At 40.1% G+C, this 16,286-nt stretch overlaps 1 protein-coding gene across 3 annotated transcripts in view; it reads left to right on the top strand.

Annotated features, from left to right (window-relative positions):
* Positions 1 to 275: 275 nt before the first annotated feature.
* phactr2 (phosphatase and actin regulator 2) overlaps positions 276 to 16,286 on the top strand; it is a 51,111-nt gene continuing 35,100 nt past the window's right edge. The window contains exon 1 of one of the 3 annotated variants that reach the window (XM_039784894.1): positions 276 to 469. In XM_039784894.1, the coding sequence (XP_039640828.1) occupies positions 331 to 469 (139 nt within the window). In that variant the 5' untranslated portion in view covers positions 276 to 330. Of the gene's footprint in view, positions 470 to 8,639; positions 8,720 to 16,286 lie in introns of those variants that run through there. The other 2 variants (XM_039784897.1, XM_039784896.1) reach the window with 2 other exon arrangements.

The following is a 16,286-nucleotide window of genomic DNA, read 5'->3' as shown; positions in this document are numbered from 1 at the left end:
TTAGACTGATCCACTCAAACTTTGATTTAAGAACTGGTTAAGCAGTCAGTCAAATAATGGACGTGCAGCCACCATTACGTTTCACAAGTCTTCACTTTGTAGTCAGATCACATTTCAGATTTGATCACATTTCAGCCATTATATAGCCTAAGCACCTGTCTTTCAGAGGCGATGGGCGTTAACAAACAGCGGTTTGTCTGCTGCAGGAGAAAAGTTTGAGTGAATTGAGGAGGAGGGGTGGGTGGTAGGCTCACTGCTGCTGATGTTATTGAGGTTAAGGTTTTTCTTGAAGTGTTCTTGACATCCTGCGGGCTGACAGAGGAGGCGACCATGGAAGAGGAGGAGGGGGACACCCACCCGGAGATGAAGCATTTTTCTCTGCCGTGGCCTCATCCCAGGTTCCGCTCCCACAGTGACACCTCCGGATTTCGCTCCAGAATGCTGTTCAGACTCCGGGGAGCCCGCTCAGGTAGGTTAAACTACCAAAACTCAACTACACTGCCAACCTTTTACTTAATGTTTCCATGTGGTGCTGTTTGATTCATTTAAATTAAATTCCTAAGACATCAGAACTCAACTGCTTCTGTCTGCCATCGCCAATAAAATGGCTCTTATTCTTGTAGCAAGTTATAGGCCCTATAGCCCTACTAATGGCTCCTATCTAAACAGAATCTCTCTATGACTGATAAAAACAGCAGATCACTTCCTGCACAGAGAAACTTCCCCCTTCTCATTCTTTCACATTTTTCTCTGGATGCCACAATTGGGTTAAAACACAAAATGTCTTTCTATTTCCTTACTGTATTTCCAGTGTCTGTAAAGGGCTGTCTCCTACTCTTTTCATGATTGATTCGTGTACAATACCGATTATCAGTAGAGTTAGTTCTTTTTAATATAAAAAAGCAATACTTAATTGCATAAATATTTACTCTGTCACTATGACACACCAACATCATCGCTGGTGCAACCAGAGAAGTCATACGATGGATGGAGATCACATGTGGGTATAAGGTGTAGTGATTTTAGATTGAATACACCAGTAGTTGAAATTTCCAGAAGTACAAACAACATTTCAAACAAATCCACAATTTTGAAAAGTTCAAAATGCTGCCAAAACCTGCTTTAAATACTAATACACTTTGTATGCAATCAATAATCCAGTGTCATATTTGTACTCAGTTTGCATCAATGTGTATGAATCATAGTTTAAACTGTGACATTGAGGTTTTTTTTCTGTAGGTTAAGTGTCAAAAAGTTGTAAAACAATGCAACCTTTTCACAGGCATTATAAGACTGGCCACCGTGTTAACCATGCATCCTCAGCGTCTTACTTAAATGTCAGTGTCACAGTTTTGTTGCCTAAAGCCCTTGGCTGCTGAGCCCTGACATAGAAATATTGTTTCAGTGGTTAGAACCACTTCCTATCAGCCCATCTTCAGTGTTTTATAGCCTCGAACTCTGTCTGCAGCGGTGCTCTCTGCCCGACGCCTACACTATGTACTGCAGGCATGAAGTTTATTAATATAGCCTACTGCTGTTCCATGAGGGCAGACTTTCTTTGCAGTCTTATTCATTTCTTGTAACATTACAGTGATACTTATATTAAAAGTTGCAGTTATTCTGTTCGTCTTCAGCAACAGTGTTCTGTGTCTGGTTAAGTTGTAATTACAGGAAAGGAGTTGTCCAAAGTTGTTTATGTCTCATTTGAAAAATCTGTTTAAATATACAGCATATATCATAACATATATGTGATGTGGTATGGATTGAATACAATGTTAGATTTGACAGTGGAACTAAATTCACTAAATCACTTTGTTTTAATGTACAGTAAAATGAACTGTTTGTAAATCAAGCAACAGGGGGCGCTTATTCACCTTTTTTTTACAGAGATCCTGAAAATTGCACCTCACACATATGGTGACATTACATTTTTCCCATCCATCCCACAGGGTAAAGGACAGAGGAGAGCATGCTGGGTTCATTTAGCTACATGTTTGAAATGATCTGAAATGTAGATACAATCTGACATGAGGATCTATTCTAAACTGTATTTCTCTCAGGGAAAAAAGCAAATTAATTACAGTACTCTTTTTTTTTTTTTTTTTTTTTTAAAGGTCCCATGGCATGAAAATGTCACTTTATGAGGTTTTTTAACGTTAAAATGCGTTCCCCCAGTCTGCCTATGGTCCCCCAGTGGCTAGAAATGGCGATAGGTGTAAACCGAGCCCTGGGAATCCTGCTCTGCCTTTGAGAAAATGAAAGCTCAGATGGGCCGATCTGGAATCTCCTCCTTATGAGGTCATAAGGAGCAAGGTTACCTCCCCTTTCTCTGCTTTGCCCACCCAGAGAATTTGGCCCACCCATGAGAGAGAGACATCATGGCTTTCAAACGAGCAAAGTGGCAGTTGGTCAAGGCCACACCCCCCCCCCCTCCTCCATCTTGCCCAGGGAAAAATGCCCCTGTGGGGATAATTACCAAAAAGTATTGGCTAAAAGGGGTGTCTTTTTCATGTCCATTTAGTTAAAAAAAAAAACTAATTCTAAGAAAACACAAGACCAAAAAGAAAATGCAACCCACAGACTTGAGAACAGGAAACATAAAGAAATATATGTAGGCCATTTTTGGTAAAAGTGAACTCTCAGAACTGTTTGATGAGCATCAACAATCCATCCCAGCTTGAATCATTTAGGGCCCTATTTTAACGATCTGAAACGCAAGTATCAAACGTGAAACACAAGTAGCTTTGTGGGCTGATCTCGGGCGCTGTTGCTTTAATAATAAATGACTCTTGCGCCCGACGTAAATCTAAAATGGGTTGGTCTGGAGTAGCTAGGTGTGGTTTGGGCGTAATGTGGAAATAACCAATCAGAGCGTTATCTCACATTCTCTTTAAGAGCAGGCGCGCTTGTTTCATGGCGCATTGCTATTATAACGGCGGATTTGCCTGGTGCACACCAGCAGGAGCTGCCGATGTGAGATGCGGCAAAGTAATAAATGCCCGCCTTGGCCGGGTGGCGATGTTGCTGCAGCCTCTCGGGCGCATCTCCACAGTATGGAGAGGATTGCTGCAGCCATGGAGCGTGGGCCCCCAAACGCACCACCTGCACCTGTTATGCCCCTTCCTCCTCCCCCCACTCCATCTCCATCCACCCGCTCCACCAGGAGCGCATCGAGTGTCCAATCGTAGTTCAACATCACGTCTCCTTAAGTCCTCTAATATTTCCTCATTTATGTCATTAACGCATCCATGATTCATGGAAATGTTGTGTAAAACACAACAAGCCACAAAGAATGCTGCGACTTTTTGAGGACTGTACTGTAAAAATGCCTCCTGATCCATCCAAACACCTAAAGCGCATTTTCAGTAATATTTTTCTTTTTCACGCTACATTATGGCCAAGCATGCACCCCTAAAATAGCATCTGAATAACGCACCACTGACTTTAGACTAGCGCCACTGACTTTAGACCAGGTTTTTCCTGGTCAGTGGCGGAATTGTTTTCTGAAACTGCAAAATAGCACCAGGGAACGTTTGCGCCGGAACACGCCTCCTCTTTTCGCTGAACCGCCCCCGGGAGCGCAAATACATTCCCTAATTTACCGACGTGCGTCTGTGGAGGGAAAAGTCCGCTGTGCGTCTGGTGCAAAATAGGAATGATACATGCGTCGGTGTACAAAGGCAATTGCGTGCAAGATAGGGCCCTTAGTCTTTCTTTTTGTCCACTTCATTCTTTTGGTACAGTGATTATCACCAATATATCAGCAATTTTTTGACACAAAAGTATGTAGACGAGGATATCTTCCCTCACACCAATCAAATCAAATAATTTATTTAGATTTCAAGTCCAAATTTTGACTTTTGCAAAGCAGCAGTTGACTAAAACAATCTCACTACAATGGCACCATCTGGGAGGATCGAGGAGGATCATGTGATATGATCGAAAACTCCAGAACAGCTACTGAATGAGTGTGATGAGATGTATTTTGTAAATTGAACGTTCTTAAGCATTTAAAAAAAGAACATTAAATTTGAATAGCCACATATGTGTTAACTTAGTGATGCTAATGCTATTTTCTATCACTACTGTAATGTGTATAAGAATATGGTACGTTATTGCAGCTCTGCATGTGAAATCGTGCCCTTGCACAAGTGCATTTGTGTATGTATTTGTGAAGAAATCAATTTGGGATCATTTGTAGGCTGAGATGCTATTTTGCTATCTGTTGTAAATAGTATCATCCAGATGGGCGCTATATCGCTCATGTAATTACACAGGCAGAGACAAGAAGAAAGAAGAGAAGAAAGGGGTGAAAGGGAAGAAGAGAAAAGAGGGTGAAAAAGAGAGGAGAAAGGAAAGGAAGGCGAAGAAGTGATATATTAAGACAAAAGAGAACAGTATGGGAGAAAAAGAGGAGAGGAAACAGAGTCAAAGACTGGAAATTAAAGAGGTCAGTTTGGTGGGGACAAGGTAAAATGATGAAAACAGGGATGAGGGGAGAGAGGAGGCAAAAAGGAATGCAGGGACAGGCTGATTAAGGAGGACGAGAGGACAGCTGATAGGCTGAAGAGAACAAGAGGACAACAGAGGAGTGTCAGCTTGCTGGTACACTATATGCTCCTTGTGGGTACTCTCCTCGAAATAACATTGATTACAGACCCTTTTAGTCTGCAATAACTACTTGTTAAAATGTTCTAGAGTGCAGAGAGCAGCCCTTCACTGCCCACACACAGCCTATCCTCCGCCACTGTTGTAGCTGCTGTAACAGCCCCGACATACGTTCGACATAAGTTCCTCAGTAATTAAAGACCCGTATGTATCTATAATTGTGTTCACACATTGTCACAGCCTTCAGCTGTTGCTTCTGAAGTAAAATCTCAAATATTTTTTGCAGATGGCCCAGTTTGTAAAAGCTGGAGATAAACAGACCTGTGCACGGAATTTCAATATAACTAATTTGGTTTGTCAAAGAGTCAAAAACATGTGAACATGTAAAATTCATATTTAGCAAAAAATAAGTTTACAATGGATTCCAATAGGTATCTAGGCAACCCCAGGAGTCTCCAGCCATGCTACTGGCTCTGAACTCGGGCACAGAGGTGCTTTGAACTAAATGCTAACATCAGCATGAGAATATGCTCAGAGTTACAATTCTACTGCACTGATGTTTAGCAGACCTATAATGTTTACCATGTAACACATCTTGGTTTAGCATGTTAGCATGCTAATATAATATTATACTGTATATTATTATTATTATAATATCATTATTTCAACCATGACAACAAAGGTTCCCTAACCTTAACAAACACAACTTTAACGCAAACCATGATGTTTCCCTAACCCTAACCAAGTTGTGTTGGTGCCTAAACCAAACCAAACTTTAACGAGAGTGGTGTTGGCTCATAAAACATATTTTGTTTTGAACAGTGATGTGTAACGGTTTTGGAGGCCACAGGGCAACTGATGCTTCTATGTGTTGTTCTGAAGGGCAGTTACAAACTGATTTTGTCAGCTAATTTGGAGGACTTGTTGGTCTCATGGTTGATCTTATTTTAAATACACTACACTACATGATTCTACTGGAAGGCAAACAACAGGTGATTGTAATCCAATAGTTAAGGAGATTGCATGATGACACGCAGCTGTTTTGTCTGTGCCTGTTTTTGCGTGGACTGTTAGACTTATAATGTTGTTCTCACATTTAACGGTGAGAAAAGAGGGTTAGCCTGGGGGGGTGGGGGGTTGGGTTGTTGGAGTTGATGAGCCAGTTGTTTTTCTTCTTGCTTGTTGTGAGCCATTTCATTGGACTGCATTGATAGTTAAAGTATCACTTTCTGTCTATCAGTAACTCTGTGTGGTTACTAGCTAAGCCTTTTACTCTATTAATATTTGTTCAAACGCCTTGAACAGGATGTCATTGCGCTGCACAGCTTCAAATAATGCTGTGTATACAGTAAGTGTATGTGCGTGATGGAAATGTAATAACGATATGCTGGGTTAATTAAAAAAAGCCAGTGAAACAGAGAGACATTGTGGACAAAAACAAAAAACATAATATTCTAAAGTTTAAGATTTTTTTACACATTAGACAGTAGGAAAAAGTGAATAAAAGAGGGTAAGCTAAAAGGGAGGAAAAGGAAATTAGAAGGAATAAAACAGGAAAACTACAATAAAATAGATAGGAGAGGAAAGGAGCACTATACCATATGGCATGATAGTAGCTGATATGCAGTCAATAATGTGCTTGATGGTGTTTTTAGCCCCCAACGTCTCCTTCCAGGCAGTGCTGTGACCGTTGACTTCAAGGCACCTAACCCTAACCATAACCATAACCATTGCCTAATCCTAGTGTCTCCTTCCAGGCAGTGCTGCCTGGAAGGAGACATTGGCAGCTTAAAACACTGATAAACCAATAATGTAATGATTGTGTGGACATTATGTCTGTTCTCAGTCCAGTTCACTCGTGTTTACATTGGCATACATACACACGTTTTCAGTCCATTAGTGAATTTTATAATGTCCTGCTCCACGTATTCTTTTCACAGGTGGAACTTTAGTCCTATCAAAAAAATATGTTTAAATCAAGAACATAAAACTAAAAATCAACGGCGCTTGACACATACTGGCACATAAATAGCAATCTGGTGCTATGGAGCAAGCTGCGGCATCCAGCATCAACGAGTCGCTGGGATACAGATGACATATTTAAGATGTTGAGTGGCTCTTCGCAACACTTGAGGCAGATAAACAGAAAGAAAATGACCATCTGTCTTCCTCTGTGCCTTCTTGCATTCTCTAGCTCATTGATTTCTTTGTATCTGTCCTGTTATGTCTGTCTCAGAGTTTTTGTATTGATTTATTTAGCATTGTGATTATTACTTATGCTGTGTTTTATGATCCATGGGTTTAATATCTTCATTGTTTTTATCACAGCGCAGTCACTGTGGTCACCATGGTCGTCAGGTGTGTTCTCCATTCAGCAGTTGGATTTAAAGCCCCTGAAAAACTTAAAATCTAAATTTTTTCTACTTAATAGTTAATATTGTGTCATTAAGAAACAATTAAGGTTAAAAAACCTGCTTCTTCAAAGCAGCCTCTAGCCCACTTTAAACTAGAATCCAGAGCCTAGATGATAATGCAGAAATCTCAAATGTGAAATAAATAAAAAAAAATTTTTTGTTTGTTTGTTTGTATGTAAAATCTCATCACTCTTAGTAAGAAGCTGATTAGTCTTTAAATAGTTTTCAGGACCTTTAATGAAAGGAAAAAAAACTGATGTATTATTGTGAAGATTGAAATTTAAGTTGAGTTTTAATTTCTGATTTTAAATTGTTTGTAAAACTTCCATATTTCAGTATGAAAGCATAAGTTAAGGCTGAATCAGTTGGTCAGAAAGTTATTCACTAACCATTTTGATATATTATAGATTATTGTTCTGCTTCCAGCATCTCAAATAGACATATAAGTTACTAAGGTTACTTTTTTTGCTGTTTTAAATCATTGTAAATTGAATATTCTTGGTTGTTGACCTTTGATTGGATAAAACATGCAATTTGAAGAATTCACCTTGAGCTCTGGGACATTTTCTTTTATAGAATAAACGATTAAATTAAAATATAACTTTACTATATCAACTTTACTTTATATAACACTTTACTATCCTGTTGATAAGTTGAGGTCATCTTTGTCTATAAATAATAAATCAATAAATATATAGATGAAGAAAAGTAAACATATAGCACCAGGGGCGGGGTTAGAAGGGGGGCAAGGGGTGGCAGCCCCCACTGAAATATGATTGGCTCTCCCCCTCAATCCATTGGGCTAGTGTGCTGTCAATCTGACAATTGTGATTTCCATTGGATCAGAGTACTGTCACTTGGCTGCCTGTTCTGCCAATTTTTCCATCCCTTGTCACATGACCAATTAATGTTACCATGACGACTATCCAAAATTCTGATACCATAGAACTAGCACTGGGATTGTTTTTTTCAAAAAGTGGCAGACTGAGCCTATAGAAAATGTGTATTATTTATTGGATATACAATTTAAGTTGAAAATGAAAACTATTCTATCCAATATTTTGTATATTTCTAAGCAGACTTGTTTCTATGCTGTATTCTGATAAAATGCCCCATCAGCGCCCCGACTGATTATTGGTCCCCCCCTGTGCCACCCCACTTAAAAAATCTTGGAATCACCCCTGTACAGCACACTACCTGCTTATTTGATGCATCTCCCTTCTATTTTCATTTTCTCTTTCTCCCTTCCTCTCCTTATTCCCTACGTCACTGTGGGACCTCAACACAGGAGGGAGAGTGAAAAAAAATGGGTGAGCTGGAGCCAGACAGCAGCCAGAGAAAGGAATAAAAACTTGACAGGCAGGGAGATGGAGACACAGTAAATGCAGGAGGAGACACAGATTGGAAGCGGGGAACGACAAACTCCGATGGAAACAAACATTAACTTTTAATGATCTTTATTGAAGCAAGGGGAGGCCGGAGGGAGGAGGGGCGAGTAAGGAGCAGACAGTGGAGAGAGAGGAAGTAGACAGCGAGGGAAAGAGAAAGGGAGGGGAGAAGAAAGGAGACAGTGAGAAAGGGAGGAGGGGGAGTCAGTAGGGGGAGGGAGGGCGGCAGAGAAGTGGTGTGTCGGGAAGAGGCAAGGATCAATTCACACTGCTGATAATATTCCCTGGGTCAAGTCATGGAACATGACGGTGAGTTTTCATCTTATATAATAAGCTGTGTCTTTCTCTTTCTATGTGCATGGGTCTCATTGACTTTCTGTGTTTGTGTTATTGTAACAGAAGGCACAGTGGACACCGAAATAGATTATTTTCACCACTTGCTCTTCTTCTCTTCACTGTCCTTATTTATTTGTCACCTGTTAGCCGGTGATTGCTTTACGTGTAAAGTGTATACACAGGCTGTAAATCCTCAGCCTATATAAATTAGCCTGCTTACAGTGTTTAGTTTGAAGTTAGCTTTGTACAAATTAAAAAGGGGGTCATAGCGCATTTAAACATGTACATGAGTCATTGGTGGCTTTGACTATTACAACATAAGCTTATTTGTAAGAGCATCTGACCATTGTTGTCAGAGATCATTTGGCTGTCACTGTATCTGACAGAGAAATGCAGAGCGGGTTTTCCGTATACTCTTTTGCCTCATTTCATAAATCTAAAATAAACATGTTCCATATATCAATGACAACAACACACAGTCATGCATTATGTACAGGAACTACTTTAAAGACACAAGCAACAACACTGTGCAATATTAATAAGATGCTAATGCATAAGTAGAACACTTAATAACATTAAGGTTGTCTATATCTTCACTTAACCAGGCTTCTGGTGTGCTGTGAGGGCCAGTTTTGCTGATGACACTTTGGCAATGCTTATGAGGCAATGGTGATTGTGCATGTAACTTCAAAAGCAATTACTGGTTTTGTAAGTCTGCACACAGTTGCATTATAGTTTCTTATATGACTAAGGCAAGACAAGGCAACTTTATTTACATAGCACATTTCAGCAACAGGGCAATTTAAAATGCTTTACGTAAACATTAAAGAACCATTAAAAACAATAAAAGACACTAAAGAATATAGAAAACAAAAACAAGCTAAAATAGAATAAGACAGGTATAAAACAAGAATAAATGTTACAATGCAGCGTAAGAAATGAACAATTACTTGATTTAATAAAAGGCAGAGTCAAACAGAAAAGTCTTCAGCCCTGATTTAAAAGAACTGAGAGTTGCGGCGGACCTGCAGTTTTCTGGGAGGTTGTTCCAGATATGTGGTGCATAAAAAGTGAACGCTGTTTACCGTTTAGTTCTGACTCTGGGGACAGAAAGCAAACCTGTCCCAGACGATGTGAGAGGTCTGGATGGTTTATAATGTAGCAGAAGATCAGAAATGTGTTTTGGCCCTAAACCGTTCAGTGCTTTATAAACCAACAGTATTAATTTGAAATAAATTCTTTGACTGACAGTAAAGACAAAGTCTTTGTCTTTACTGTCAGTCAAAGAATTGATTTCAAACACAATGGCATTTTTTGTTAATATTTCTACAGAGGAAAGAGAAGGCCAATTATTCCAGGTGGGCTCGACTGGTAGCTATCTTGACTAAATGACAATGATACGCTGGTGCATCGGTTGGTGTCACACTCAGCTGAAGGAGGCAGGCAGACTATATTGGGCCTATGTTATCTAATATAGTTTAATTACTGTTTGCAGAGGTTGTCATAACATATCACAGTGTTTAATAGGCAAAAGGCCCTGTTGCCATGTGTTCATAAAGAAAGCCAGAAAATGTAGGGCAGAGATGATGTTTAGACTCCAGTTGTTTTTTCTCTGTTGTTGTCTCAGGTAAGCTTTACAGCAATAAATCAGTTTTAATCCGCACTCCTTTGTGTGTGTGTTTGTCTGTGTTGATGGAGATGTGGTCGCAATGGGTACACAAATTATCGTTGTGAATTTGAGAAACAGCCTTTTGCAAGGCAAAGCAGCATCTGTAAATTGTATGTGATGCGTGTGTGTTTGTGTGTGTGTGTGGTGGGGTGTTATGTGTGTGTGTGTGTGTGTGTGTGTGTGTGTGTCTACGATGTTGATTGTATATGTGTCATGTTTTGTGTGAGTGTGCGCTCTGGAGACAATGTAAGGTGAGACGACACAATATTTGTGCGTATTTGCATGTGGCCAAAGTGATTTACCATTGTAGCCTGCACAAACTGGAGACACTGGACACATTTTTCACGAGTACAGTCTAATAGAAGCTCTTTAACTCTCTGCACATCCGCCTCTAGGGCGACTGAAGTTACCCTCTTTGGAACTTAAGTTGAAGTGACAAATGCTATCGCTCTCTCCCACACTTAAATTACACACGTGCCCTGATAAAACAACATACTTCTAGCTTGGCAGAAGGATCTACTTGTTTGATAGGTAGGTCTGTCTAACTCAATTGTTTCTTCACATATAATCTTTATTTACTGAATGGCTTAACGGCTAGAAATGATCATCTTAGTCTTAAATGTATTTCATCTTGGTTGGTGAATCTGCACATAGGATTATTACATTATTAAAATTGCCTTTTCCATTGCTGGTTCTTGTTTAGAGTTGTACAGCTGTTGGGGGCGGCCTCTAGCTCACCCAGTAGAGCGTGCGCCCCATGTAGGCTGAGTCCTTTGCAGCGGCCCGGGTTCGAATCCGATCTGTGGCTCTTTGTTGCGTGTCATCCCCTCTCTCTCTCCCCACTTTCCTGTCTATCCACTATCTAATAAAGCCCCTCCCAACAGCTGTTGTAAACATGTTGTAAACATAGGATGAATGTGTCAAAACCAAAGACTATAAAACCAAGAAAGGTTAGGTTGCAGTGCTGCCCCAGACCTCTTGAGCCACACTCTGGTAACAGACCTCAGTCAATAAAAGCTAGCTGGATGTTGGCCAAAGCAACCATCATCAAGCAGTGTCTACTTTAAAACAAACCATGTCTCCAAGAGTAATAATTTCATGACTAACATCCACACAACACAACTGGGCAAACATGACTGACATGCTTTGGACAGCTGTTTTTGTGATTTACTCCAGTAAATCTGATATGGCCTTATATAGTTAGAATATGAAGGTGTAGAGATAAATGATTGCTGCTGTTTGTTTACGCTCCCCATTTGCTGTCCTCTTATGGCCTCAAATCACACACTTCTAGAGCGCAGCCATAGCTTGTGTTTTTTTTATGAAACATAGTGACTGTTTCCCTCTGCTGTGGCCTTTATTCTGTGGTTATTATAAAAGACCCCACACTACAGTATCAATCTTTCCTCCTGCTTTTTCTCTGTTTCTCTATTTGTCTCTCTGGAGCTCACTGCATCTCAAGCTCTTTGGCTGCCTGTCTGGCAGGATGTCAACTATTGATTTATACAGGCAACATTTTAGCAATGCTGGCGGCTTATGGGTTGTGCCAAACAGAATACAACAAACAGGAGATCAGGTTTCAGACAAGCTGGCTGGCATATGTGAAGAGGAAGAGAAATGACAGTAACCACTACTGTATCATTGCAATACAAGACTGCACAGTTAATATTATAAAGTAAATACCCCTTTAATAGGGATGTACGGGTTATGAAGGTGGAGAGAGGGGTCAAAGTCATGTTTGTGAGGAGGAATGATTGAATATTGGTTGGTTTTAGGTACTGTATATAGGCTTCCTTTCACTGTGTGGAGTTGGATCATGTGCAGGAACTATACACTCACCTTAAAGATTATTAGGAACACCTGTAATATTTCATGACAGCTGCTTCAATGCATTTAGGGGTGTGGTCCAGGTCTAGACAATCTCCTGAACTCCAAATTGAATGTCAAAATGGGAAAGAAAGGTGATCTAAGCAACTTTAAGCGTGGCATGGTTGTTGGTGCCAGACGGGCTGGTCTGAGTATTTCCCAATCTGCTCAGTTACTGGGATTTTCACGCACAACCATTTCTAGGGTTTACAAAGAATGGTCTGAAAAAGTAAAAACATCCAGTATGCTGCAGTCCTGGGGGGCGAAAATGCCTTGTTGATGCTAGAGGTCAGAGGAGAATGGGCCGACTGATTCCAGCTGATAGAAGATCAACTTTGACTCAAATAACCACTCGTTACAACCAAGGTATGCAGCAAAGCATTTGTGAAGCCACAACACGCACAACCTTGAGGCGGATGGGCTACAGCAGCAGAAGACCCCACCGGGTGCCACTCATATCCACTAAAAATAGCAAAACGAGGCTACAATTTGCACAAGCTCACCAAAATTGGACAGTTGAAGACTGTAAAAATGTTGCCTGGTCTGATGACTCTCGGTTTCTGTTGAGACATTCAGATGGTAGAGTCAGAATTTGGCGTAAACAGAAAGCGAACATGGATCCGTTATGCCTTGTTACCACTGGGCAGGCTGCTGGTGGTGGTGTAATGGTGTGGGGGATGTTTTCTTGGCACACATTAGGCACCTTAGTACCAATTGGGCATTGTTTAAATGCCACAGCCTACCTGAGCATTGTTTCTGACCATGTCCATCCCTTTATGACCACCATGTACCCATCCTCTGATGGCTACTTCCAGCAGGATAATGCACCATATCACAAAGCTCAGATCATTTCAAATTGGTTTCTTGAATGTGACAATGAGTTCACTGTACTAAAATGGCCCCCCACAGTCACCAGATTTCAACCCAAGAGAACAGCTTTGGGATGTGGTGGAACTGGAGCTTCGTGCCCTGGATGTGCATCCCACAAATCTCCATCAACTGCAAGATTCTATCCTCTTAATATGGGCCAACATTTCTAAAGAATGCTTCCAGCACCTTGTTGAATCAATGCGACGAAGAATTAAGGCAGTTCTGAAGGCGAAAGGGCTACAATTGGCTATATATATATATATATATATATATATATATATATATATATATATATATATATATATACATACATATATAATATTAAGTCACGGTTTTAGCTGATTATCAGCAGCCACAGCCACAAGCATTGCAATTTCTGGACACAGAAATAATACTTAATAGTGGAGCAACATAAAATGACAGAGAATCCTTATACATTCTGAATATAGAAAGCATGGTCAGTGTGCCATTTTGACCCATTTTGCAAATCATATGTATTTGACAGACTATGATTTGGACAAATTCATCTTCACAGTGCTACTGTATGATTAGATTGAACTGGTTGTTTACTGGGACCATTCAAGCATGAAGAAGTAGTCCCTGTCAGCTCAGCTTGGTTTGCTTGTACAGTATAACAGAGCCTGGTCCTTGTTGAGTCACACTTGACTGTTATGACAGTCTGGTACAGGCAGAATGGTGCAGAGATGTCCGGTCCCTTACTCTTGAAAAGGTTAGCATGCTCCATAACATGGAAACGACACCGGTGTAACCCTTAAACACAGTTTGGATTTGTGACAGGCAACAGCATTTTCTTTTTTTAGGCAATGACTGAATATTTTAGCAAATAATTTGAGCAAATCAGCTCAAATGACACACAGATAGATTCCCTGTCCTTTGGCTATGACAATATTATGAGACTGTACCCTGGCAGTAACTGAGTTTAATAAATAAATCAAGGGGAGGGGAGCAAGGCTCTGAAAAGTAGCACTTAAACAATTATTACCCCCTTGTTCCGCTGAGGCTACTACTTAATATTTGATGACTCCTTTCCTTTCTTCTGGCCCTTCTCCTCCTCCTTACCCTTTTCCTGTTTCTGTCAATGGAAAGGTCAGCCTGCCTCAGTTGATCTCTCAGTTGATCTCTCAGTTATTTAGTGTCAGGACAAACAGGACTCAGTTCCTGAAAAGTGTCATTTTGATATAGAAATTCCGATGCTCAATGCGGCCGTCCTCTTGACTTTGAGTATATCCCCAAAGATCTCCATTTTGGATATTGTATTCTTGCACAGATTTACAGTAAAAGCATCAGATTGATCCAAACGCAATCCAGAGGGAGCTTTTCCCTGCACTTGTTTGATCAGTACTTGACACAGAGGATTCAAGAGTTTGAAGCAGTAGAAGCCACAAAGGTCAAAAGTGAGTTTGTGAGCAGAAGAGAATCTTTGGGTTTTCTGTTGTTAATCTCTCTCTCTCTCTCTCTCTTCTCTCTCTCTCTCTGTCCATCTTTTTCACACATACAAACTTTTGGTCATCAGGTCAATATCTTAAAGTGAATACAAGTAAATAGAAGGAATACTGAGTCTGTTAGAAAGTTTAATCTATCTATAAAATGACATTCAACAAGAATCCCACTATTTGTCATTTTCTACATTTAAAGGAACAGATTGAAGAAAACTTGGACAGTACTGAAAGTAATATAGGAACTTAAAACAGACAAAAATATGAGCACAAAAAAAGGAGATGAAACTAAAATGTTATTGAAAAGTTCCCTTATAAACAACATCAAATTACAAATGTAAATCAGTTTACTGCCATCTCCCTGCCTGTCAGTTTACTAGTGAAACCCACTACATAAGCTGACATGAAACTGTGTACATCAATGAAAGCATAGCATTGAACTTGGACTGCATCAAACTCAATCATCAATTAACCATTGATTATCATCACTCACCGATATTATATGGAAGACAGATCATGAGCTGACTCATCCTGAGAATGTAACACCTTTAACACATGTGCAGCCTCCAACAAATTCAGTACATGTTGCTGATACATCAAGTTAATGGCATTACCTCTCAGTCAATACTAACACAGTCAGAGTTTTCTCTATTAACTTTACTAAGTACTTCCATCCTCCTGTCCTGACTTCCTTCCTGTCTCAATTATCCACTTCCATCTTATTCACTAACGACAGACTGTGGCCGTCATGGCAGCTCCCAGGTGTGAATGTGTATAACGCGTGCATTATTGTATATTACAAAAAAAAGTGGATTTGGAGTCTTTGCAAAGGCTCTCAAACTGCAGTCAAACACCGTGCTTCATATACTCAAGATATTTATGTTTAATGATCATGTGAGTCCATTTGGAATCAGAAGATTTTAATCAGCCACACTTAAAGTGCAAATGTAAAAAAAGATGCAGCCAATCATATGATATTGATTGCATATGAGTCAAGTGGCTGTATTAAGAAGTGATGAATGAGGCTGTGCAACCTCGGTCTGCCCAAATGGCTGCTTTGTTTTGATCACACTCTTTTTTTCCCGTGTGAATTTGCCAAATCAGTTTTGTTTGAGTCATTTGAGTTGTGCTGTTAACACTAGATGGCAGTATTGTCCTTAATGAAAAATAATTTCACTTGCAGATGTTCAACATGGGGGGTTGAGATCTCCACTTTTGAGCAAAATTGGAATTTTGGTCATCAAACACTTCATTTTCTGCATTGTGGTGAATTTTTCTGCAACAATTTGTGCCTTTTCTGCATCAAGTTATAGTGCAAATGTCTTTATTTATGTAAAGGAAATTATAATAGGTTTTTGGGGTGGGTTGAACTGGCTAGTTTTGATTAATTAAAATAAATCAATTAAAGTAAATTACGCCTGTGATGTCACGCTATGTGTGTTTGTGTTTCTGTGACTGGGGCGTGGGTGTTTGTGCGCTGACTGCTGTCTGGCCACCCAATTCTGTCAAGCTGGGTTCTGAAAGGCCTCAACTGACACTTTGTTGACAGTGATGGTGGATTTCTCTCTCTCTCTCTCTCTCACACACACACATCACACTCTAGTTGGCTCCCATATTGAGAGTCTGGTGCAGGAGTGTTTGGCTTGGTTTGCCAGAGTCGTCAGTGAGTGGTGATAGC

This window comes from Perca fluviatilis, chromosome 19, assembly GCF_010015445.1.
Source record: "Perca fluviatilis chromosome 19, GENO_Pfluv_1.0, whole genome shotgun sequence".
Classification (NCBI taxonomy): domain Eukaryota; kingdom Metazoa; phylum Chordata; class Actinopteri; order Perciformes; family Percidae; genus Perca; species Perca fluviatilis.
The sequence above is the reverse complement of the archived record's forward strand: the minus strand, read 5'-3'. Positions and strand labels throughout refer to the sequence as shown.